Source organism: Cydia pomonella, chromosome 10 (assembly GCF_033807575.1).
Source record: "Cydia pomonella isolate Wapato2018A chromosome 10, ilCydPomo1, whole genome shotgun sequence".
NCBI classification, from domain to species: Eukaryota; Metazoa; Arthropoda; class Insecta; order Lepidoptera; family Tortricidae; genus Cydia; species Cydia pomonella.
Genome location: NC_084712.1, coordinates 19,393,962 through 19,419,648, shown reverse-complemented (window position 1 = coordinate 19,419,648; position 25,687 = coordinate 19,393,962). Strand labels below are relative to the sequence as shown.

General features: G+C 36.6%; 1 protein-coding gene across 1 annotated transcript in view; it reads left to right on the top strand.

Annotated features, from left to right (window-relative positions):
• Nucleotides 1-25,687, top strand: part of LOC133522344 (sodium-independent sulfate anion transporter-like) — a 56,345-nt gene that overhangs the window by 18,389 nt on the left and 12,269 nt on the right. Inside the window, exons 3-11 of the mRNA XM_061857665.1 lie at nucleotides 2,556-2,751; nucleotides 4,769-4,989; nucleotides 5,872-6,049; nucleotides 15,771-15,935; nucleotides 17,106-17,267; nucleotides 19,563-19,703; nucleotides 20,572-20,717; nucleotides 21,325-21,615; nucleotides 24,109-24,253. Coding sequence (XP_061713649.1) covers nucleotides 2,556-2,751; nucleotides 4,769-4,989; nucleotides 5,872-6,049; nucleotides 15,771-15,935; nucleotides 17,106-17,267; nucleotides 19,563-19,703; nucleotides 20,572-20,717; nucleotides 21,325-21,615; nucleotides 24,109-24,253 — 1,645 coding nt within the window. The remainder of the gene's footprint in view (nucleotides 1-2,555; nucleotides 2,752-4,768; nucleotides 4,990-5,871; nucleotides 6,050-15,770; nucleotides 15,936-17,105; nucleotides 17,268-19,562; nucleotides 19,704-20,571; nucleotides 20,718-21,324; nucleotides 21,616-24,108; nucleotides 24,254-25,687) is intronic.

Genomic DNA, 25,687 nt, shown 5'->3' with positions numbered 1-25,687 from the left:
TCTGTCCGTCTGTCCGTCTGTCCGTCTGTCCGTCTGTCCGTCTGTCATCAGGCTGTATCTTATGAATGTGATGTATTTCTGATGCTGCTATAACAACAAGTACTAATAAACAGAATAAAATAAATATTAAAGGGGGCTCCCATACAAAAAATGAGATTTTTTGCTCGTTTTTATAGATAATAGTACGAAACCCTTCGTGCGCGAGTTCGACTCGCATTTGGGCGGTTTTTAAATGATAATTCTCTAAACAGGACTCAAGTATCTACAAAAGACTCTAACTAGTTTAAAACAACAAGCTTCTACTTTAATAATACGAGTCTGCCGAAATCTGAGTCGAGTCTTAAAGCAGATGACTCGATCAAAGACTCGAGTCCTATCCAACACTTCTTCCACAGCCCGGATCATCGTGAGGGTCCACATTCAATGTGAATACTACCTTTAAGAATTATTTGATTGTTCCATTTTATTCGATTGTCTCATTGTCTTGGTAGTCACGTCCGTTCGACGTTCATATGCATAAGATAAAACATTTTTACACATTACTTTCATCATTTCACCACCATCACGATATGACCCGACCGGACCGGTACCGACAGGTATGTTCGGTTCGTTCGTGCAATTGTATTTTAACTTAGTGTGTAATTTATTTCGATTTAATGTTTCTTTCCTTTTGTCTGTTACCTTCCGTGATTATTTCTCACTTGATGGTCCCATCGGAAGATCAGTGCTGGACGTCACCAGCAACGTGCTGAGAAGAGGCCATTTCATGACATTCTCACTGTTCGCTTTTATGTATGTCTATTGACTGTTTGTGTGTTTACGAATGAAACGATTCTTTTTTTTCTATTCTATTTGTAAGATGAACATAACCGGCCAAGTGCGAGTCAGACTCGCCCACCGAGGGTTCCGTACATTTTTTAGTGATTGTTAGTTTTTAGATTTGTCCCTGTTCTTGTATTAGTGTAAGACAACACTACTTGCCAAATTTCATTGTTCTAGGTCAACGGGAAGTTCTCTATAAATCTTGAGACTACAAATCCCTTGAGCGTATAGAAATATATGTTTTTGTGGCATGATAAACGGCCATATCTTTTTTTACGTTAACTTAATTTTTTTACAGCTTTAAGGGGCTGTAGACCGGAGTATATGTTTTTAATTTCAACTCGATACCTCCACGCGTTCCCGAGATTCTTGAAAAAAGGAGGTTGACAGATATGTAGATTCTATAAACGTTTTTTCCTTTACAGAACCCTAAAACAAATAAGTTTATCTTTGACGTCAACATCTCAGTATATCTTTATGAAAAAATAACACAAAAGACACAAGGGTAGAAACCCCGTTTAATTGTCTCATTTTCCTTTTCTACCCTTTATTGTATCATTTTAATTTTACCGTGCGCCTGTTTTTCCGCATAGCAATGTCAAAATAACGTTATTTTATATGAAAGGTAAAATCAGAATGCCTGTTAAATAAATAACGTTGAAATAAAATGTCTTATGCTGCAAATGGTAATAAGGGTTACGTTTTAGAAGGAAAATGGAATAAAAAAATAATGGAAATGATGTTAATATTTCCAAATTGCTTTATGATATTTTGTTTGAAATCGAGCAATCGTGAATATTTATTTACATTGAAGTAAACTTCAGCATACTTAGTATTTGCAGTAGCAAGGGAAGCACTGGATTTACCATTTCCTGGACTTAAAAAATACGTTAAATATGGTCTACTGCATAAGGCATATTACACAGTCCAAGAGTATATTAATGATAAAAATGCATAGCCTTCTATAAATAAATGAATGAATTGTGAAATGTATCTATATTGGTAGTAAATTATAAATCGTCATGGTAGTATATTGGTAGTAAGCTGTTATATATTTCGTAATTTATTTACATACTTTTGACGATTCAAAAGAGATTGTAAAATTTTACTTTAATTGAATTTTTACTTTTTTTACTTTACTTTTAACTCCCAAAAGGTGTAAAGTAAATATTTACGTAAAGGTAACAATATTCTGGAACCTTTTGTACCCATTACGTGAATCTTCAATAAAATTCTGATAAAAATCGCAATTAAAAACAACAAACTCTCTAGAACCGTTCAATATTTTTTATATTGTAAGGTTATTAGATTTTCTATGCATCAACCCTTAAGGAACGGTTCGGATACAGACTACACCAGCATTACCGCGGCAGTATTGCGGGCGGCGCAACATTGTTGCCAACTGCATTGCTGCTACAAATGTCAAATTTCCGAGCGGCGAAATACATTTTGACATTCGCGGCAGCAATGTAGTGGGCAGTAATGTTACAAGTGTTACAACATCCATGCAGACTGCAAGAAATATCATAAAAAGTATTTTTTATCCAGATATTTCCTGAACCAGCGGTGACTTCATGGTTCCATTTTTATCACTTGTCACTATGCCCGTCACTTGTTAGAACGTGACATGCGCGACAAATGAGACCATCTTAGCCCTGCTACTGATGACATATAGGTATAGCCTTGTAACGTTGGTCGAGAGTGAAATAAAAAACTTTTTTTTTCTATTACAGTACGGTTTATACGCATCGCTGATGGGCGGATTCGTATACGGGATCACGGGCACGTGCCCGCAGATAAACATCGGGCCCACGGCGCTGCTGTCGCTGCTGACGTTCACCTACACGAGTGGCACGAGTCCGGACTTCGCTGTGCTCTTGTGTCTGACGTCGGGGCTCGTCCAGCTGGTCGCCGGCACGTTGCAACTTGGTATGTTTTTTTTTTATATATTGGATGAAGCTAAGCATTTGACCACAATCACATCTGATGGAAAGTGCTGATATGGTCTGGAAGAGATCATGCTTACCAGTTGGAAGTATTTGGAAGTGAGTTCCACTCCATAGCAGTTACCAAAACAAAGCTGGAAGCAAAGCGTTTCCAAGAGCATGCCACTTTTTTCAGTCCAGTGCGGATTCACGCCAGCTTCCGCCGACGAGCTCACGGAGATCTGCCTCCACTCTATCTGTCCAGTGATATATAGGATGACCAACAGGACGGCGTCCAGTTGGTCGACCCAACTCCTATCTACCTACCTACGATGAAATTGATGATAATATTGACCTATCTACGACGAAAGAAAAGCACTTCAAATTTATGAAAATTGCCATATTAATACACTCACCAACCCATGTCAGGAGCTGTCACTAACAACTTAATCTTTTTCAAGCGATGTACATATTTGCATATTGCGGTCACTGCTCTGGCTGCTTCTTCAATAATGTAATCTCATTTTCTGTGAAACACGTACTTACATTGTATATTTAAAGAATAAAATAATTTGAATCACTCAAATTAACTTTTTCTCCGTACTCATCTATTCAATTAAGACTCACGATTTACTTAATATGAAATGTAATATTTACTCGCTAAAACAGTACATTGATGGTACAAAAACAATACATAAAAAAAGATGAATAATGTAAGAATAATGTTCTTTAACTGAAACCATTCCAGATTTTTTTACTATTTATTTATTTATTTAAACTTCATAACAAAAAAAAAAGTAAATGAACAAATGGCGAACTTAATGCCAAAAGGCATTCTCTACCAGTCAACTATTAGGTCAAACAGAGACATAAGTGTGTTTTTGCAGTTTGGAAATAATAAGGAAAAATTTAAACGTGAAGTCAAATAATATTAATAATATATAGATCGTTAAATACTTCTACTTAGATAATGTATAAAAGATAGACTTATACATATAATTATGGACATATACATGATGGTGAACCTTATTTAAGTTCTTCTGACAGAAGATGCTTGTGAAGCAGCCGTAAAACTATTATTAGACCCTCATCATCGTCTCCTAGCCGTTTTCGGCCACAGCAACTGCTTTCTACCGCTGAGAGTGTCGCTGGTGCGCTCCCAGGTGACTGATCCTCCAGTAGTTTTGAAATACAGAATGTAACAAGCATAGTGGGGATCTGTTTAAGGGCATATATTTATCGTCAGAGTGGACTGCCCACTGATGAGGCGTTGGAACCAATTGCATGAACCCAACGGCCCAACGCATCATCGAAATATATTATATTGATTAGTTTTAGGTATTTATTGTTTTTAAATTGTACACTAACATAGATATATAGATAGAAATATGTACTAACACTATATGGGATTTGTGCCCGAAATAAATGATTTCAATTTCAATATTCGGTAATTTTGGAATTCTGATGATTTTTTTTATGGGGCAGATCGTCCAAGTCCGCCAAACCTCACAAAGGCCAAAAAAAATTCCCGTCTACATTTTTTTTTCTTCTACTTTTTTCTATTCAGAACACGATATCATATATGCCCAAAAAGCCCATAACGGGATCCACAATATTTTTGTTAAGTACATTCTGTATAGCGAAATTAATGTAAAAATGTCATTTTAAAACGAAGTACTTCTTCATCTTCTTTTTTTACATTTAATCCTAAATATAAAGGTTAATATAGAATTGAAAAAATAAAAACTGACATTTTACATACAGCGATATATTAAAAATATTTACCAAAATGTTTTTTTCTTTTATACTACGTCGGTGGCAAACAAGCATACGGCCTGCCTGATGGTAAGCAGTATCCGTAGCCTATGTACGCCTGCAACTCCAGAGGAGTTACATGCGCGTTGCCGACCCTAACCCCCTCCCACCCTCGTTGAGCTCTGGCAACCTTCCCACTGTTGTTGTTGTTGTTGTTGTTCGATCCATCCCACTTTATTAAATTTAAAATGGTTTTCTCCTTCCAGGTTTCCTCGTAGAGTTCGTCTCGCTGCCAGTTGTCTCTGGCTTCACCTCAGCAGCCGCAGTGACGATCGCTTCATCCCAAGTCAAAGGCTTATTAGGCCTCAAGTTTAACGCTGAGACGTTCATAGCTACTTGGAAGGAGCTGTACCGTCATATAGGAGACACGAGATTAGCTGATACACTGCTCAGTTTAGCGTGCTGCATCGTGCTGTTAGGTATGAAGGTAAATTACCCCAAAAACTCAAACTCAAAAAACTGATACCTATTCTTGAACATGACGTTTTGATAGTGCACCTGAGCTTTTTTGAAATTGAAGACCTGATTTTCACAAATCCTGCAGGTTTTTTTGGGTTCTTCCAACTCAGAATCACTAGCATATTCAATTCTGATGAAAAAAAAATGTCCCAAAAATTTCTATGAAAATTGTAGTTTCCACTAGGTACTTCATGCAAATACACGTAAAATAATCGGACAGACAGACGGACATGACGAATCTATAAGGGTTCCGTTTTTTTGCCATTTGGCTACGGAACCCTAAAAAAAACACACTAAAACGTGACGTAATGGAACGGACATTTGGGATTATTTTTTAATGGTAGGATGTAGTATGCTGTAGCATGGTGAAGAATGCTCATGCTGAAATCTTGACATTCTTGGGCTTTTTGAGTCTAATTATCATGTTTTCAATATTTATTTTAGGAAACGCCTACTTTCGCCAACTTATTATCATTTCTTGTAAAATAGTGTGTGAAAAAAAATGTACATTTCAAAATAAATCATCTTGTTTGCTTCAAGCCTGTGAATTATGCTCAACTCATGCACATTGCACCGAAAATATTATAGGAGATTAACAAATGTTGGTGTCTGCAAATATGCGCGGTTTACACTCGAGAGCGCTACTTGACGGGGTAATTACTGGATTTTACAAAGCGTACTCTCATTTAGTGAGCTGCATCCTTTGTTTGCATTAGTGTGGGCTCTTGGAGTTTAACTTAATTTTGTATTTGAGAGAGGAAACTAGCTAAACTATTTAGTAGGAACGCCTTAATTCTATCCTTTTATATGGTGAATGCTTTTTTTATTGGACAATGTTCTGATTTTTCAGGCCCTAAAGGATATTCGCGTCGACGTAAAAGACAGTGAAAAAAGTCAAAAAGGGGTGGCTTTCATACAGAAGAGCTTGTGGTTCGCCGGTGTGTCGAGGAACGCGGTTGTGGTCATCCTCGCTGCGGCTGTCGCCTTCTTTGTTTATTTGGATGTTGGTGATCCGTTGATATTGACAGGTAGTTTTACGAATAACTTACTATACTACTACTACTACTACTATTTATTTACCGCTAGCGATCAGTACCCCTAGTGAAATCGAATTTATTTACACTAGGGGTACAGTACCCCTAGTGTAAATAAATTCGATTTCGAAACGTGACGTACGCGTTTGCGTTTAGTCTCATTTTGTATGTGATTTAGAAAGAGCGCGCCAAGCGGGAAGTTTTGGAAACTCAAAATCCTATACAAAATGACACTTAACGCAAACGCGTTCGTCACGTTATGATGTCGATAAAATTTACATTAGTGGTACTGAAGTGGCAAATGGAATTTGTAATTTATCAAAATATCAGGCATATTTGACATCTTTGAGTAGCCGGTATCGGGTGTCAAACCGCCCGTAGGGTTATTTCGTTTATTTTTTGATTAATTTATCATATTTTAACGTATATCAATTTTGCATTTCCAAAATACGTGTGGTTACCCACAACACAAGCCTTCTTGAGCTTCGTGGGACTTAGTCAATTTTTTAAGAATGTTTCTAGAATATTTATATATTACAATTGTATACTCTCTGAGGACACGTAAACTGTTTAGGTCGTAAAAGTGTTACGAACACGATTTATTTAATGGTTAATGTAAATCGTGTACTTACGTAATCCTTTGCGTTTGCGTTTTCAATGCCGCTACGGAGACAGTCATTTCATTAATGGCTTGATTTATAGTGTCTTAGAAATTGATAGCAGCAAAAATCATTTTCCTTTAAATTTTGAATAATATGGCTTTCTTTAAAAAACAAATCAGCTTGGGCTAGGGGCTCGTTTATGTTCGCCAAATGTTCTTGCAAGCACGTCCACGAAAGAGATTGGCAGCAATCTCATGAATATCTGGGAAGTTTTAAATTTCATTCCAGCATTTTTCGATATGTGAAATGGTAGTTTGCTGCTTTTCGATCTGAATGCAGAAGATAACCAGTTTTATGGAAATAGTGTTATGTTATTGAGTTTCGTTATCGGATTCTCGGTGTGCAAAAAATCTGCTTTTAGGCATTTCTATTTAAAGTTGTAAAAAGTGTTATTTCCACTGAGAATCAACAATGAGCTCTTTCGATCCTAATACGAGAAAGAATTTGCCCCCAAAATTTCATATTTTTGTCCGTTTTGTCACGCTCATAGAAAAATGTATTGAAAACCGTAACCAGACGGACCAAAACTTTTAAGGACACTTTTTTTCGTAAAAATAGAAAAGCCTCGTGATTCTGAGTAGAAATAATCTAAAAATTCCTATTTCTAGCCATAAACCATAATCTTTAAGAAAAAATAATAATTTGACCTTTTCATTTTGAACTCTTTCAATAAGATTATAAAGAATATTTTAATCAATAGAACAGGGGCCTTATTCGACATGCACAACTGTCAAATTTCGCGTCCACATCAAATCAACACTTGATTCTATCGCATGTTGATTGTATCAAGTGTTGATTCTATCAACTGTGGATATTATCATTTGGAACAATCAAAACTCATTCATAGAAAAAATAATCAAACTAAAATCAACTTTGTTTATTACTACTATACAGTTTGAAATGGCTCTGAACTCGAAGTGGTTCGGTTTGATTTGATTGTCACCTGACTGTGGATTGCTAATGTCAAATTTTGACAAGTGTTGATTTTATTGCTAGAATTTATTGTCCATGGGCTTGGGCACCATCTTGGATTTTTTGACGTACGACAGGGAATACCCTTCCTTTCCTACAATATATGGCATAGAGTAAAGCGTCTTTTTTTTTAAACATAAGTTTACAGGAATCAGCGACATCTTGTATTCGATAGGATAAGTAATGCGCTATGAACAATCCGGCGGCGAGTAGTGAAACTGTACCTGACAACGTCAATCAATTAAAAAGTGACCACACAGTTGATGGTCGATAAAGGCGATTATTAATTGAATTTTAACGACAATAAAGAACTATCGACATGCGATCTTTTTGTTGAACCCACACCTACACGTCGAATAATGCTCGCTCCACATATTCTCCTATAAACGATCAAAATTGTAAAAAAAATTGATGCAATTTACTCCGCACCCAGTCTCAAGTTGCTTCTAAATCTAAACCACATTCACGAACCAAGTTGTAACCTAACACATCTGTAAATATAAGGCATATGATTTAGAGATAAAGTCCGTTTTTTTTTTAATTACGAGATGGTTCATGAATAACCTTTATTACTATAAAAATAATACATTTGTCAAAAAAAATTTCTGTATTGCGCTATTACATAATGCATAAAATTGATATAAAGATAGGTACCATAGTAGCTCGCTCACTTGGTCTATCAACAACTATTTTAATGCTCTTTGTACTCGTATACGCGACCCCATTGTATGTACAGTCGCCATCAGATATATCGGAACGCATGTATGAGATCTCAAATTATTAAGATAAGACCTACTGTACTGTCTATATTACTTACCAAGATCTAAGTAACTATTATTTATATGTACCTACACAAAGAGAATTCCTATGTTAAAAGGAGATTAAATACATATTTTGTTATTCAACTACAAATAAAATAAAATTATCTTTTTCAGTTAACACATTTTTTTACCGATTTCTTTAATAAAATATAACATTAAAGTATTATGTGACTATATTTCATTGTCTTCGGTGTAGATTATTTACTGATGTTCCAATTTCCTGTATCAGTTTGGTACCAGGAAATATAAAAACTACACCTCTTCAAAAACTTTGCTGGTAGTTCGACATCTGTAAGTTTAAATATAAAACATGATAAAAACACTTAAGTCAAAAACGTATACATAAAATATTTGCCCTATATTCTGGTCGCTCGGTAGGGTGCCCAGAAGGCTGGGTGCATTTCCGCGCTGGTTAACAATGCTGATCCTCTGGTCACCAGAAGCCTATATAAGGCGCTCTCATAGAGCCACGCTAGTGCCCTAGAGTTTCAAATTCAACCCCAAGTGCCACAAATATGTAGTTAAGGGTTTAAATTCTGGATCAAGAACATGGAATACTATTCGCTAGTAAGGCCATAGGTATTAGAAAAAAATAATAGTAGGAGACGGCCGTGGTCATGGTAGGTGGTACAGGTGGGCCAGGCAAGCTCTGAAATTATGCACCTATTTTACTATAACTTTGTTCACCTGTGTATATTTACTGTTTCCATGATAATCATTTTTAATATGTAGCCCGTGTAATCGGGCTGTATAATTGGTCTCATATTTTTTAACACAAAATCATAATTATAATTCAATAATTAATGGCATATTAATCATTAATGTACCTATTTTGCAAAATTTTCTTGCATATAATAATATTGTTTACTTCAATTGACGTGTTTATTATTTTCGTTACTATGTCAACGTTAATACTTAAAAAATTATAACGTGAAGGTTGAGTCCGCAGTACAGTTACAGTTTACGTACATAGTGGCATTAGCACAATCGGATTAGGACCAAACTCGAAATGTCTGAACAGTCATGAAATTTGGTATGTATATACGCCCCTTAAAGGCCCCTTTTTCATGCCCACACCATTTGACATTTGGGGACCTCGAGGAACCGCAGCCATCTTGGAAAATGTGGACCATCCAGGAGAAATTCGCGTTTTACTCTAAATCTACGTTCTTTATTCAATAATCGTGTAAGGCAACATTCAAGCTTATAAAATTCTACATAAAATAGTTTTAGACATCTTTGCGAAAAAAAATGATCTTGCTTTAAAAAATACTTGCCAAACCCAGATTTAGCCCTTATACCCTTTCATGGGATATTCTCTTAATAGGAAACTTGGAAGAATAAAAATTCCACTTTTAACTATACATTTGTACATAATCTACCCCAATATCAATATTTTACTTGACTGCAACTTAACCAGAAAGTAGGGTTATGGGTATAAGTACTGAGGATTCAGGACACCCTGTAGCTTAGGATACTGGACGGATTTTTTAAATGACGTATTATTTAGCCCTAAACCTTTTTCTTCCGTTAATTTTAGTAACTTTATATTGCATAGCACTTGTATACTAACTGTGGATCTACTGATGTCTGTTTTACTGTACTCCGCTCAATAGTTTAGGCGCTAGAAGAAAAAATATGATTTAATATTCGGAGTCCTCTCAAGGCGGCTGTATTGATTTTTCTTTAATAGAACAAGTAAAAGTAGGTTGTGAATGGCAAGAGGAATCTAACGATACGTCATTTTAAAAAATCCGTCCAGTATCCTAATACCTAGCTACTGGGTGTACTGAATCATCATAACCCTTACCACCCTTCTTTCTGGTTTAGTCACAGTAGAGTAAAATGTTAATATTGGGGTAGACCACGTACAAATGTATAGTTAAAAATAGAATTCATATTCCTCCGAGTTTCTTTTTAAGAGAATGTCCCCTGGAAGTGTATAAGCGTTAAACTTAGATTCAGCAAGTATTCTCTATAACAAGATGTATTGTTCTGCAAAGATATCGAGGACTTTTTTGTGTAGAATTTAATAAGTTTTAATGTTGACTGTTGCGTTGATGGTACACATTTTCCAAGATGGTTCGGATTCCTCGAGGTCCCCAAATGTTAAATGGTTTGGGCATGAAAACGGGGCCTTTAATTTATATACATAATAAATTTCATGACTGTTACAGAGATTTCGAGGTTGGTCCTAATCCGATTATGCTACATTGTGCGTCCGCAGCAAATTCGGTTCTCCATACAAATGTAGTTACGCTCTCATTTTAAAATGACTTGCTAGATTGCTCTGAAACTTTGTACTTACAATAGGATATGGTATGTCTATGCCTATAATTAATTTAAAACATAAATGTGAAATGAGAGCCAATTAAGTTCAATATTAAGAATATGTGTCGTTGTTGACTCGCCGACAACGGAATTGAGATCTATATGGGTGCCATGTTCTGTGCTGTGTAGAAAATCCTGAAATTATAAAGGATTTGTCTTGGCTAGTTTTTACGTATAGGCTACGTATCACCGAAACGTCACAAACACCACGAAGGTTCGGCTTGTACGGGCCCTCGTTTTTCCTATATTCTTATACGCTGCGGAGACCTGGACTATCCGAAAGACAGAGGAGAAGACGATAGACGCCCTAGAAATATGGTGCTGGAGGAAAATGCTGGGGATATCCTGGACCGAGTTTCGGACTAATGTCTCCATCCTTAAAAAACTCCGTATCAAGCAGCGCCTTTCGACTCTCGTAAAGACCCGCATACTCAGTTTTTTCGGTCACGTCTCGGGGAGGAACAACGACTCCATAGAGCGTCTAGTGGTGCAGGGTAGAGCAAACGGAAAAAGACCGCGCAAAAGGCCACCTATGCGATGGACTGACCAAATCAAATCTGCCATGAAGGGTCCCCTGAACGCATTTGCCAGAATGGCCCCCAACCGCGAAAAATGGCGAGAAATCGTACGGCAAGCAACATCTGCGCCTGATATCAGCAGTTGACCACGACGCTCTGCAAAGAGTACAACGACAAAGAAGAAGAAGACGTATCATATTTGTCTAAAATTTGGTATGTTGGTACACACACAAGGGATAGTCTCTAGCTAGGTACGGGGGCCACACTCGTCAGCGGCCACACAGCGACGGCGATATTTTTTACCTTTTACCTAAAAATCTCAAATTTGTGTACGGGCTCAGCTCCTGTTTCGTCTTAAGCCTGAATTTAACAGATTCTGACTCACAGGGAGCTTTGAGCATGCTGTTGCGTTCGTTTTCAAATTTTGAAAAAAAGAACTAGCCTAACAACACAATAAATGCTTGTTTATCCGCATTCTTCACTATATCTCTTCTCACTACTATCTGACCTTCTAACCCAGAGGGGAAAATATACCTTAATGGGGCTACTCCATCTTCCTCATGATAATATATTTTACTTTACTGAAAAGCAATCGGTACATTATACAAGATGCACATTGTTAAGAGCCGGGGTTAGAACCCACGACCATTGGTTTTAAAATGAAGCTTTGTATATAATTTGTATTTTTATAATAAATCTGTTTTCTTGTTGACATTTTGTGGTATTGTATTGCTTTATGTTAATTGTCAAGATATTTCTTTCATCCTGGACAATTGTCACATGCGTCACATGTACGTTTTTATGATAGATCTACATCGACGCAACTGCATGTCATTGTCAAAGAGCATATAATCACTACGTTTTAAGAGACGGGACTTCCATACTAGCGAGTGGAATCAGTTTGTTTCGCAAATCATTACCAAAATGTACGACAAAGAACTGTCAAAGAACCATAGTAGCAACATAAGAGATTTAAATAGTGTAGTACGCTACACGCTTACGATTCTTATCGATATCGATAAAATGGGGAGGGTTGAAACATAGGCTCCTGTCTACAAATTTTGTACTCGAAATCAGGTTAGCATCGAGTCCACATTTAAGTTGCATGTTATAAAGTGGATAGTTCTTAATTGGACTACTATCTGGTCGGGCTTAATGTGGACCCGAATTATTTTAATACAGTTTTTAAGTCGTGTTTTTTTATTTTATTAAATGCTTGATTTTCATAATGATGTGCACATACATGTTTGAATAAATGTAACTTTTCTATGGGAAGATGTATCAGGTCTTCGTTTCCAACAAATTTGGCCCACTGCCTGCATCTGAAAACATACAGCCTTGGAAAAACATGACTTTATCTACAGTTTATATTCCATGTGTTTGCTAATGAGATGATCAACTGATTATTTCGCGCTAATATGCATCTATAAATCATGTTTTTCGGCATCCAGTTATCAACAACCCTTTATCAATGCTTTAACTTTTTATGTATTTATATGTCTGTTAATCATGAGAACGGGTCTGGCCTTGTTGGCAGCGACCCTGCCTATGAAGCCGATGGTCCCAGGTTCAAATCCTGGAACGGGCATTTATTAGTGTGATGAGCATGAATATTTGTTCCTGAGACATGGGTATTTTCTATGTATTTATAAATACTTATAAATTAGGTCTATGTACATATATATATATATATTATTGCACAAACTGACTTAGTACTAAAGTATGAATGGCATGTGTTGTGGGTATATATATATATATATATATATATATATATATATCGTTGTCTAAGTATCCACAACACATGCCATTCAAACTTTAGTACTAAGTCAGTTTGTGTAATCCAGTGAGGGCTGCGAGGTCACGGGAGCGACAGTGCAGCTGCCAAAATTTGTTACTCGTTTAGCACCACCCGGGGATCACGTGTAGGGTTATCTAAGGTAATTCCTACGGACGTGGAGTAACAACGATCCCCGCGCCGGGTGTGGTCTGCTCTTAACCGCTTAAGAACAGGAGTTGGCAACTGCGGCCACCACTGGTACAAATGGGGCTGGAGCTCCTCTCCTACCTGTAACTGCGGGCACCCAGACCAGACCATCAACCACATCACTCTGGAGTGCCCCCTTACTAGATACACAGGCCATGTAGATGATTTTAAGATCCTATCAGAAGAAGCGGTCGCGTACCTAGGAAGGGCGAAATTCTAATTATAAGTTTATCTATGTACTTAATCCAGTGACATACATACGCCATACGATAAATAAAAAATATAGTTTGTGTAATAATGTCCTATAATATTTCTTTATTTATCATAAAAACAGAGATTAATTTTCTTACATTTTAGGTTAATATATTAAATAATCACTAGATAAAAAAAATATGTTAACTAATGACCATTAATGCATAAGTGATAGATAATTTATGCATTATTAAGCTTCGACGAATTAATTATCGTCATATTGCATGCTAGTTCTAAGGAAATTTCACATATTTAATTTAATTATTTACACTGATATACAAATAAAACTACAGTTATCGATAGTTATAGTACATCCCTAGTTCACAACGAAAAATAATGTAAAATATCTAATTTTCGATGTGTTTATAGCCTGCTGACCCAAAATAAGGTCAAAAGTATCTAAAGCAATACTTACCAGTCTTCATCCAAGGGAAATTTCGCCATAAAATCCCTTTTCTCGTGATTTTCTCGAGTGGCTCGCTTGCCACATATTTCACACTTAGTAAACCGTTTTCTCGCTGGCATTGTAACAAACTCGCTCTTTACTCTGATCACGGTTGACTATTTTCGATTTTTGCACTAAACAATAAAGAAATTACACGAAATACCCGAACAAAATATTGAAGCCTTCAAAACAAACAAAGCAATTAGGCTGACAGTAGACTTGATGTAAACTTGACAGAATAAATAGCACTGACGTTTTCTTTTTCTTCGTTGGCAATGATTTGCGAAACAAATTCCATACAAAACTTTTTTCTTCCTAGTTGCGTCAGCCTGATCGGAATTTGGCAGCTAACTCCATCTTGCGTCCAGTAGAAGAATCAAAATCGTACAGGTAAAACTACTCTCTGCCTTAGGATCCCCTTTTAAATGTCATAAATCCAAACATGGCAGCCATACCCATCGACAAAAAAGTCTACCGTTGATCTAATTTCATTTGACAGTTAACTAATACGTATTCGACACGCTTATATTTGACAACTAGAATCCTGACTAGAGCTGGGACTGCGTACCAAAAGTACGTCTCTGTTACTCGTACCAAAAGTACGTCTAAAATACCAGTTTTACGAGTATGACCCCCAATAGGCAGTTTACGTATTTGCCGTGCTTAGGCGTCTTACAAATAAGGATTATTTATACAAATATCGACTTATTATTTCGGTAAGGGTCGGAAATATGGTGACGTTTTGAGTGAAGGCTATGAATCTATTGTCATATTTTTGTTATATATTATTACATTATTTTTAGATACAATAGACACCCAGACGACCATCTGTTAACAAAATTTTATTTTACCTAAAGTAACGGTAAGAATGGAGGTACGAGGTGATAAAAGTTTCATATTTGTTTTATTTCAGAAATCAAAGTCCGTACTTTTAAATACTCGACAAGCTAAAAGTAGTCTATTACAAATAACCTGTTCCAAAAACTATTCCGGTACAACGCCCCGCCTCTAGTGTGGATATTGTTCACTGACAGGTGGTGATAATAGCAATTCGACAAGTCACAATATTTCTCACATCAAATGGAAATCAACACGAAACGTCACTTTTAGCATGTCGAATAAGGGCCCAGTTTAATTATCGGGTATAAAATGACAGGAGATAAAAGGCTTTTATTAATAAACGTGAATAATTCAAAAGCTATCAAATACACGAGTAAATAAAGTGGAGCAGCTTTAATTATAATCAGAGATCAGAATCTTGGCGCCATCATTACAGTAAAGTTTACGTAAGGCGTAGCATTGGCCAAATAAATAATGCCAGCGTTCGATATCTAATGGTCAGCCTGAGTTCGCCTCTGATTACAATTCAATCTTACACTACACAGCAATAAATAAAGTGACATAACACAAAAACACAAGAATAAATACGTAAAATTCAACCGCCAAATAAGTATGTCAACCGTAATGTAACGAAACTCGCATGCGTGTTACGTGTGAAAACACACTTCTAATTAGCTAGTTCAACTACTTAGATACCTTTCCAAGTTCGGCACTTGGCTCATACTTTGTTCGTAACTATACTTGCCGCAGCACCAAATGTCGAGTCAGGCAATAAAAGTCGGGTACCGTATCTTGTATGCTTACGCATACACCCTGCACTAATCTTGCGTTACGTCCTGACTTGCCACTTAGTATTGCAGCAAGTATAGTTGTATATAACAATGTTTTAGGTAAAATAACGCCAGGCCTGCCAACGCCACAGGCGCCAGCGTTCCAAACGACGGTCGGGAATGTCACCGTCTCCGCGGGCGGCATGCTGGCGCAGCTCGGCTCTGGGCTGCTGGTCGTGCCTCTAGTGGGGATCATCTCTAATGTTGCCATCGCTAAGGCTTTTTGTAAGTTTCTATTTTTATTAATTTCTAAATTAAAAGTTGTGGTCCGATGATGATTCTTTCCTATAGCGTGTTCATTTAACTGTTGGTTGATGTTACGTTTGATGACACAGTTATTGGGTTATTTGTGAACGCTATTGCAATGAGATAAAGTACATCAATAAAATGATGTAACATCATTGTATTGCTGCGAAAAACCTTTATTGTATAAAAACTTTCTCTTCAGGAACGAGCAACTAGCACAAACATTTGTAAATGGAACTGCAAATACATACAGTTAAAACTTATTTACTTACTACGTTTTAAAGTGTATATTGGTGTTTCCACACAATATGTACCTGCTTTATAAATGTGATAAATCAGAGACGCTTTCCACACACATTTTCGTATATTGACCCGCCTGTTGATATATCTACCTATTTCATGCGCATAATTATATTGCTGTCCCGCCCATGATGCCGGTCGTCAATGTCACCGTGCGAGCTTAACAGCAAAATAATTATGCACGTGCAATTGAGAGAGCAACGGGCGTCAATGTACGAAAATCTATGTGAAAGCGTCTCATCTTTAGTCAACGTGTGGCAAATTTATTGTTGTCAAAATTAAATGTCAACTTGCGCTCCGTTGGAATTTAATGTTGATGTAAAACGGAGCGCAGAGGTTTTTACTAAGATTTGGCATTTTCTTGCCAGTTTTTATACACATGTTTTTATATTTTTTACTTCGTAATAGACGGAGCATAGATTTAGCTTTGCCAACCAGTCCCCCAGGCTCAGAGCACTTAACTTTTGAACGTGTAGTCTAGTCGTAAAAATATTACATGCTGAGAGAATTATTCATCAGTATATTTTACTTTACTGTTTGGTGTCTTTCAGATTTAATGAAAATGTACAGTACAGCTTTTTCGTTCAAGTAGGAAAGAGGTACCTACCAACCTACCTATGAATATACTCGTATACCAGACATTACGAGATGTAGAAGTTAGACTTCATTAACTTTTGACCCAACTTCGGGAATTGTGAATATGTCACGTAAATTCTTGTTTTGAGAATTAGCTTTTATATTTTATTCATTTTATCCGACATTTATCCTTCCGAATATTTTAATATTTTCTCAAGTCTAAATTCTGACTTATGGACGAGACACAAACTAATCTCAATTCAATAATTTCAGCAAACGGCAAAACACTGGACGCAACACAAGAGATCGTAGCTCTCGGCGTTTGCAACGTGGTGGGTGCTTTCTTCCGCTCCTTCCCCGTCAACGGTTCCTTTACTCGGAGTGCTGTGAGCGATGCTTCGGGCGTACGCACCCCCGCTGCTGGATTTGTTACCGGTGCGTATAAACCAGAAATAACTACACGGACCACGCAATTAAACTGGTGTAAACAGGACGTGGTCGGCGCTTTCTTTGATTCCTTTCCCAGGCTTTACCCGGTTTGTTCCTTCGAGTGTGGTGAACGATCCCTCGGGCATACGCACCCCGGCCGGTGGATTCGTTACCGGTGCGTAAAAACCAGTAGTAACTAAACTATTCTTTTTACAAAGTAGCGTCTGCAAGCGATATTACTCCGATACCATTAAGATAATTACTGTAGATGTCGCTATGCGCCCCTCTAAAGCGTGTAAACAAAAGAAAGGAATGGAGAATTTCGCACGCTTCTGGTACCTAAGCTTCAGTAGCTCAGTTAGTAAAGAGTGATTGGACTGTTGCAAGTACGAGGCTTACTCGAGGCGTAATCGTAAATTTTTCCTTGAAATTTAAAAATCAGCAGTAACTGCACGGACCAGGCGATAAAAATGGTGTAAACACGTAGCGAGCGCTTTCTTTGTCTCCTTTACTTCTTTGATGGTTATTTTACTCGTAACACCGTGACATGACCGTGACCGATGATATGCCTTGGGCGTAGTAGGTACGTTGTACCCTCGCCACTAGATTCTATAAATTTGATCCGATCAGATTCAAATAATTGTAATAAAAATCATTTGAGTGACCAAGAAACATCATCATGACGTAACATAATTAAAATATTTGTTTAATTGAATGTATCTCTTAAAGATCGTTTTACGACGATCAGAAATACCTGAAAAGTATAATATTATGATTTATTTAGTGTACATTTAGTTGCATTTTCGTTCGAAATGTTCGTTTCGTACGCTGTTGAACAAATTGCAGCACAGATAAACTTTGCATTGGATTCTCGTTGCACCAATTTGTAAATGTTAAACTTGTTAACAATAAATTTGCTGAATCCAGATGCGAATTTCACTGATCATTTCGTACGTAATTTGTTTACACTGATAAATTGGATGAATAAAATGCTTTTATGTATTTGATATTGTTGTATTTAAATTGTATGCGTGATATCGTAAACACGTCAATAATGAGATTTCCAGTCTCTGGTGCGCCCTTAGATGGCTCACGTACCTTATCTTCCTGCTTAATACTCGAGCGCATTTTGGCCACGTCAGCACACCATCTACATAGCTTTAGGGAATTGAGGTTGGCGTCCGAGCCTTAAGCTCATCTAGTTTTTTGTCGAGCTCACTCCTGCGTTCAGTCTCAAAATCGCTGACTAAATCATGATCATGAATGAGGCGCCGCCATCAATATTTATTTATAAAACACCAACGCTTTAAATCAGGAGCTAAAACGTAGTTCACATTTTTGCGTAGGTATGCAACGCGACGACGTGAACTCGGAACTTCATAAATCATAAATTCCGCATCATACATCCCGGCGCCCCATGTGGTTTAAAGTGTTCTGATATTCAAAGAATTTATTTGTTCAGCAAATATAGAATATAAGAAGATAAAACATATTTTTCGCAAAATATGACGCATAGAAAGCAAGTGGATCTATAACCGTCGAGTTTGAATCTGGTTCGAATCCTAGCTCGTACCAATGACTTTTTCGGAACATATGTACAGAACATTTGTTATTTAGCTTTTTTGTGACGGAAAACGTAAGAAAAGCTGCAAACATCTGCGAAGAAATTAAAAGGTGTAGCTGACCTAACCCACATTGGGCCAGCGTATAGTCCCCATAGCCTAAGCCCTCTTGCGCGTGAGAGGAAGTCTGTGCCCAGCAGTGGGACATGTATTATAGGCTGAAATATTAAAGGCGCTTATAAGAAGTTTTTAAAACATTGAGTTAAAAACTGTTTAATGCATTTGTTAGCATCGTATACAATAAATCCTTTAAGACTTTAAAATCTTCTTGCTGGACAGGAGGAGAGGAGGGGGAAGAGGAATAAGAGGATTTGTAACTTTCTAATTATTAAACGTTTTCTGATGAAACCTTTAGATAAATCTACCCAAATCGTTAACACTTATACGGTCCACAAGAAAAACGCCCATTTTGAAGGTCAGATATACCTAGTGGTTATCACCAACTAAAGCACTTTGGTGATAACTAGTGAACTTTTTTTCTCAGTGGTAAAAGGTGAGAAAAAAATCTAAGTTGTTACCACATGTAACAACTTGGCGGTAACTAGCGAAAATAACCCGTTTTGTAGAAAGTTTTTTAACCATGGGCTTTGAAGTGTTGATTGAACTAAAACATGCTTATAATATTAAAACTTTTTTAGGCATTAAACAAAATCAAATTAATTGTTTTTGTTTTTCTCAGGAATAATAGTACTACTGACTCTAGCACTGCTAACTCCGTACTTCTACTTCATCCCGAGGGCAGCGCTGTCTGCCGTGATCGTGTGTGCCGTACTACACATGGTCGACATCGACATCATTAAGAAACTGTGGAAGTCTAGCCGTGAGTACCGATAGTACAGGACCAATTTTTATATTTATTTTTATTTTTTGTCGAATTTTTTTCTCTTTAGATATGGATAAAAATCGGCTGGTTTGAAGAGCTCCTCTTTCTAGGCGGAATTAATATGAAATGACTTGTCCCGAAAAAAAAATGTAATTTACCATACTTTATTGTAACTCAGTGGTAGATTTTTAGGACATACGATGAAATTGCACTTATTTATCCACCAAATTTATCGATATCTGACAAAAAAAATCGACAGTAAAATCTTAATTGAGGTACATATTTAATTACATATACATGTAAATAAGATATCAGGTACTTTAATGCCCCACGCCTTATAAGATGGCCCTAAGTAATAGTTTTTAAAGTTTCAGCCATGTTACATCCTTTAAATATGAGCCGGCTACATTTGATTTTATAAGATTCAATTTAATGGATGCAGATTGGGCTAGCACTTATTATTTTCTACAAGTCTAACAAAATGTACCGAAAAAAAAAACAAACATTATTCTTAACCTAAATAAAAAGGTCAACCCTGGGATTACCGCGGTGAAAATCGGTGATAACAAGGGTGGTCCTAATAAAACATTAGGCCGAAATAAACAATTAAGACAACGTCTATTTCAAAACCTGGGTTTCAATTCAACCCTGTTTCTAATATCGGTACTACATATTAGGTACAATATCTGACTACGATATCGACACAATATAACTAGATGAGAATTATTCCCGAAACGATTCATTTGACTTGTGTTTTAATCAGGCCCCTCACCACCACATTCGGGAACAAATCAAGTTATGGTTACTTCAAAAGAAGTAATGACAAAGTTTTCTCTTTCTCAAAAACTTTTCTATTTGTCAACAGGACTAGATATAATCCCACTGCTGGGTACATTTATATGCTGCCTTGTGCTCGGTATAGAGATCGGCCTGATCTGCGGCGTGGGCATCGACGTGCTTTTGCTGTTGTACTACAACTCACGACCACCTCTTGACGTGAAATATATTGAGGTATGAATTGATTATCCTTAACGCTTTCTCGGGCACACTTCAATATTAAACGGCAAAAATAATCATTCTATGGGCATTTTCAGAAAAAAGTGTACCCTGTACTTTTTTTTAACTAACAATCTTTGGGTTATTTCTATTCAGGTGATTCTGAGCACTACCAATTTAAGCAATAAAAAAGTGTCCCACATTTAATTGTCCGTTTTGTAATGCGGTTAACCATACACGTTGTATTAACCGTTACACAACTGACTAATAAATTTTGTATGGAAAATTAAGGATAATTAAGGCAAAACGGGTAATTTTAAATAAATATGTTTTCTGAAAACCCCCTTATAACATCATCTATCATCTGTATTTTTTTTCTTATGCAGAATGTTTAGGTCTTTTAACAGGTTATGAGACTTAAATCGTGTATTTTTTTAAATCAGGTCCTTTAAAGAGTTTAAAAGAAAATACGGTCTGCATGTTTTCCAAAACTTATGGGAATCTAGGACATTGTTTAAACGTAGCGACATTTTTCCAGTCTTATTTTATTTAAACCCGATTAATTTCATGTACATATTTTATTAAATAAACATATAAACCACATCACTATCTTATATTTCAGGAAGAAAATCTCCCACCACATTATTCTATCCACCCAGTGGGCAATCTCCATTTTGCTGGCGCGGAAAAAGTGAGATTAAAGCTCTCTTCGCTGAAAAATGATAATAAAGCAACATTAAAGCAACTAACGATCGTACCAGGAGCTAATGACCGTGTTTTATCAAACGGAGCTGGGAGCCAGTGCAATGGCGGTGCATGTAATACGACAGGAATAGAAATTGCTGGCCCGAGGTCGAACGTACTTGTGATACATTGCGACTGTTTGTATAGATTAGACTACACATTTTTACAGGTTTGTAATGATTTTAATATTTTGATTTATTTTTTTAAGTAGTCGATTTTAAACTATCGTGAGGCATTCTGATTTGCATAACTTCCTTCTCTTCTTTTTATATACAAATTTTTAATCTAATATTAGTGTTTTTTTAGGTACTAAATAGTTTATTAATTAGCCTCCTATAGCACATTACGATACAGGTGCGAAAATTAGGAAATTAAAAACGAGTGGCGATAAATTAAAACACGGCCGAAGGTAGTGGCTTAAATCGACATCGTACAATGTTTTACAGTTCAAACACCTTTTAATTTTCGATATAGTTACATAATGTGCTAACTATCGTACTAATACGGTAAAGTAGTGCCATATGTACTATAATAGTACATTACGATACAAGTGCGAAAAATAGGAAAATCGAAACGAGTGGCGATAAATTAAAACATGACCGAAGGGAGTGTTTTAAATCGACACGAGTTGCGATTTACCTATTCGCACATGTATCGTACAACGTTTTACAGTACATATGGCCCTTTAAATGCTCGACACAGTAACGTAATATGCTAATTTTAGCACTAGTGCGGTAAAGCAGCACCATATGTACTGTAAAAATCTTAGTTATCTAATCAGATCACGGAACGACAATTTTGAGTTGTTTCCCAATGTTAGCCGGTGGAATTGACTTTAAAGTGATGATTTTCTATCATCAATATTTAATAGCATTCAATTGGATTTGATTTTTAATGTTTTACAATTAATATTTTACTCACGTTAGATGTAGTACAAAAAAAATATTTTCCTCGGTAGCAAAGTTTGTTTAACCTTCATGTCTTGAAAATCTCGCAACGCTCAAGATTCCATTTTACGAACCATTTGTTACGCTCGGTTTAAATTTGGAATACTTCGCTTGCGCGGGTATTAATATCAGCTCGCGGAGTTAAACAATAACTTTACCCCTTGTAAAACAACTAGTTGAGACTATAATTGAATACGCAGCACTTACCGCAACGAAAACCGCAACGTCAAATCCCGATGCTGCCATGTTGACGCACACACCGCAAACTTAGTTAAAATACCCGCTATATTAGATTGGTATTCAGTACCCCTAGTGTAAATAAATTCGATTTCGAAACGTGACGTACGCGTTTGCGTTTAGTCTCATTTTGTATTGGATTTAGAAAGAGCGCGCCAAGCGGGACGTTTTGGAAACTCAAAATCCTATACAAAATGAGACTTAACGCAAACGCGTTCGTCACGTTATGATGTCGATCAAATTTACACTAGGGGTACTGTACATTATTGTTTACGATATATAGTGTATTGTCAATATATTTATGTAATTAAAAGACAGTAGGTTTATTAACTAAAACCATTTTCTCAAACCCGTAAATGTTTAGATCATACTGAGCATATTTTACTATAGGACCAACTCCGAAATCACGAAATAAAATTTGGCTATTTTGTACAGTCGAGTTCATTAATATGTATAAATTTTTTCACCTTATTACAATGGATTAAGGGGAAGAAATGTATACATATATATGAACTCGACTACATCTAGCTGGTCTGATTTGCTATGGGTGAGTCAATTTTTATTTCATATATGGTCTTGGCCCCATAATAAAAGGTGCTCAGTATGACCTAAATATTAATGGTTTTGAGTAAATGGTTAGGTATAATTAATAAACATACTGTAGGTTTATTTTCAGTTTCGTTTATTATAAGAAATAACTTGCTTTTTCAATACAATTTAAATCAGTAGTCACATTTTGTCATATTGAAAATCATAAAAACGAATTAATTAAAGCGTCTGTCGGCCAGCGAATGCAAAATCGCATGAAAGTAGGTTTTAACGAACAGAATATTTCGGTTGATTGATTTAAATGAATATAAAACAGCATCATTATGCCATAAAATCCACTTTCGACAATCATTTGTCGAAAGTGGGCAAAAAGTAGGCAAAAAATAAAGAATAAAATCATTTTTATGAGGGTAGGCACATAATTGATTACGAAGTGTAAAAACCCATCATAAAGGTGACATTCGGATGACAACTGCACCAGCATTACTGACAGAAAATTTCCTTAGTAAAATGTGTGATTGGGTCAAACATATTTTAGAAAAAGGTCACTTCTGTGGACAATATTATAAAACTTAACGACTCTGGTGCATATGTATCCCGTTTTTCTGATTACCTTACTCGTAACATTGCTGAGTAAACTATACTATAAAATGTATATGACCCGATTCCTTAATAATTTGAGGATTGCACAAACTCGGATTACACGCAATTACGACGAATCGTTTTAATTAGTTATTAAAACGATTTCCAGTTTGCTGGGGATTCATTCCTCGAAACTATTTTTTATTTTATTTTATATGATTGGCCTATATTCCGACTTTTAGATAGTAAAATCTATAGGCATGCTTGTGAGGCACGCTCAACTTTATACGTCTGTTAGTTAATTCAGGTTATATATATTGAAACTTATTCAAACCATAATTTTCCAGAGTATAAAGATGTTAGTGACGGAGTGGTCACGCAGTGGACGCGTGGTTTGGTGCGACGCGCGGCCGCTCATGAGGGAACAGCTGAGTTCTGTTCTGCCTGACGCCGTGTTCTGTGATACTCAGCAGTTACCAATGGTTCTTTCAGGTAATTATTTACTTACATGTATATAGATTTTTTTTATACGGAGGATAGGCAGGCGTTTGACCAATATCACACCTGGTAAGTGATGATGCGGTCTACGGTGGAGCATGCTTACCTATGAGGTACCTATTTACTCTAGCCTTGAAGAGACTCAGATTGTACTCATGCGGAAACAGACTCGGGCAGGGCATTCCACTCCTTGGCAGTTCGCATAAGGAATGTTGAAGCGAATCGCTTCGTGCGTATTTGTGGAATACTTACCATGAAGCGATGCCGAAGTGCCGATTGTCTGGTAGTCCGATGGTGAAATGGGGACGGAGGAATAAGGTTGTGCAATTCCTCGGCATCATTCTCCGAAACGTATCCTATTAAAGATCGTTAGGCTGGCAACCTTGCGACGATGCTCAAGACTTTGAAGTCGAGCATTCGTCAGATCGTCGTCATTAATGATTCTCTTGGCCATCCTCTCGACTGACTCGAGTGCCTCAAGCTGGTATTTGGCTGAACCATCCCACAGATGTGTACACAGATATTAGTGTCAGAGTAGTCACGTAGCGGACGCGTGGTGTGGTGCGACGTGCGGCCGCTCATGAGAGAACAGCTGAGTGCTGTTTTACCTGATGCCATGTTCTATGATACTCCGCAGATATCAATGGTTCTTGCAGGTTTTTTTTAATGCTTTAACTGCCAGAAAGCCGCTTCTATGTTTTCCAAATTACGCTCTCATTTAAAAATAATATGCATAAATTACATAAAACTTTGCATGAAGTTTTACGTACTTATCTATCTATGTTTAGTATCACCTAGTTTCCAGTTTACAATGTAAGTTTCCATTTGCAGCAGTTGCTCTCAGCAGCAATGTCGCGCCGCAATGCCGCAGCAAAGCTGGTCTGAATCCAAATGGTACCTTTAGCTTTCTATATAAAAGCTGTAAAAATATTGTAAATTAATTAATTTAAAAGCATTCGACAATGGTTACAGTTTGATAAATTAAATCAGCGCTGTTTCATTTTTATTTTGAACTGAATGTTGAAATTCGCCACTCGAAATAAAATATTGTTCATCCTTTGCTCTTCAAAAAATCGGTTGTTGTTGTTCCTTTGTTGTTCGAAATACAGTATTTTGCTGCGCGTCTATTTTCACATGATGTTAATTGCAATATAAAAAATCATATCGTCTATGTATGGGCTGAATTTTTTGTTGTATTTCTTTTGTCATATTTTGATAAAATTTTCTGGTTGGGGCTTTAAATCCAGGGCTCGATTCTTTCCAATAAATCGAGTTACTTTTAGTATGGGACCAACCCCGAAATCGCAAAAAATATTTCATATATAACAAAAAAAAAACATGATTTTGGGTTTGGTCCTATAAGAAAAGTAGCTCAGTGGATCGAGGAGGCATCCTGTATAGAGTTCTCTATTCTGTAAAATATAAGCG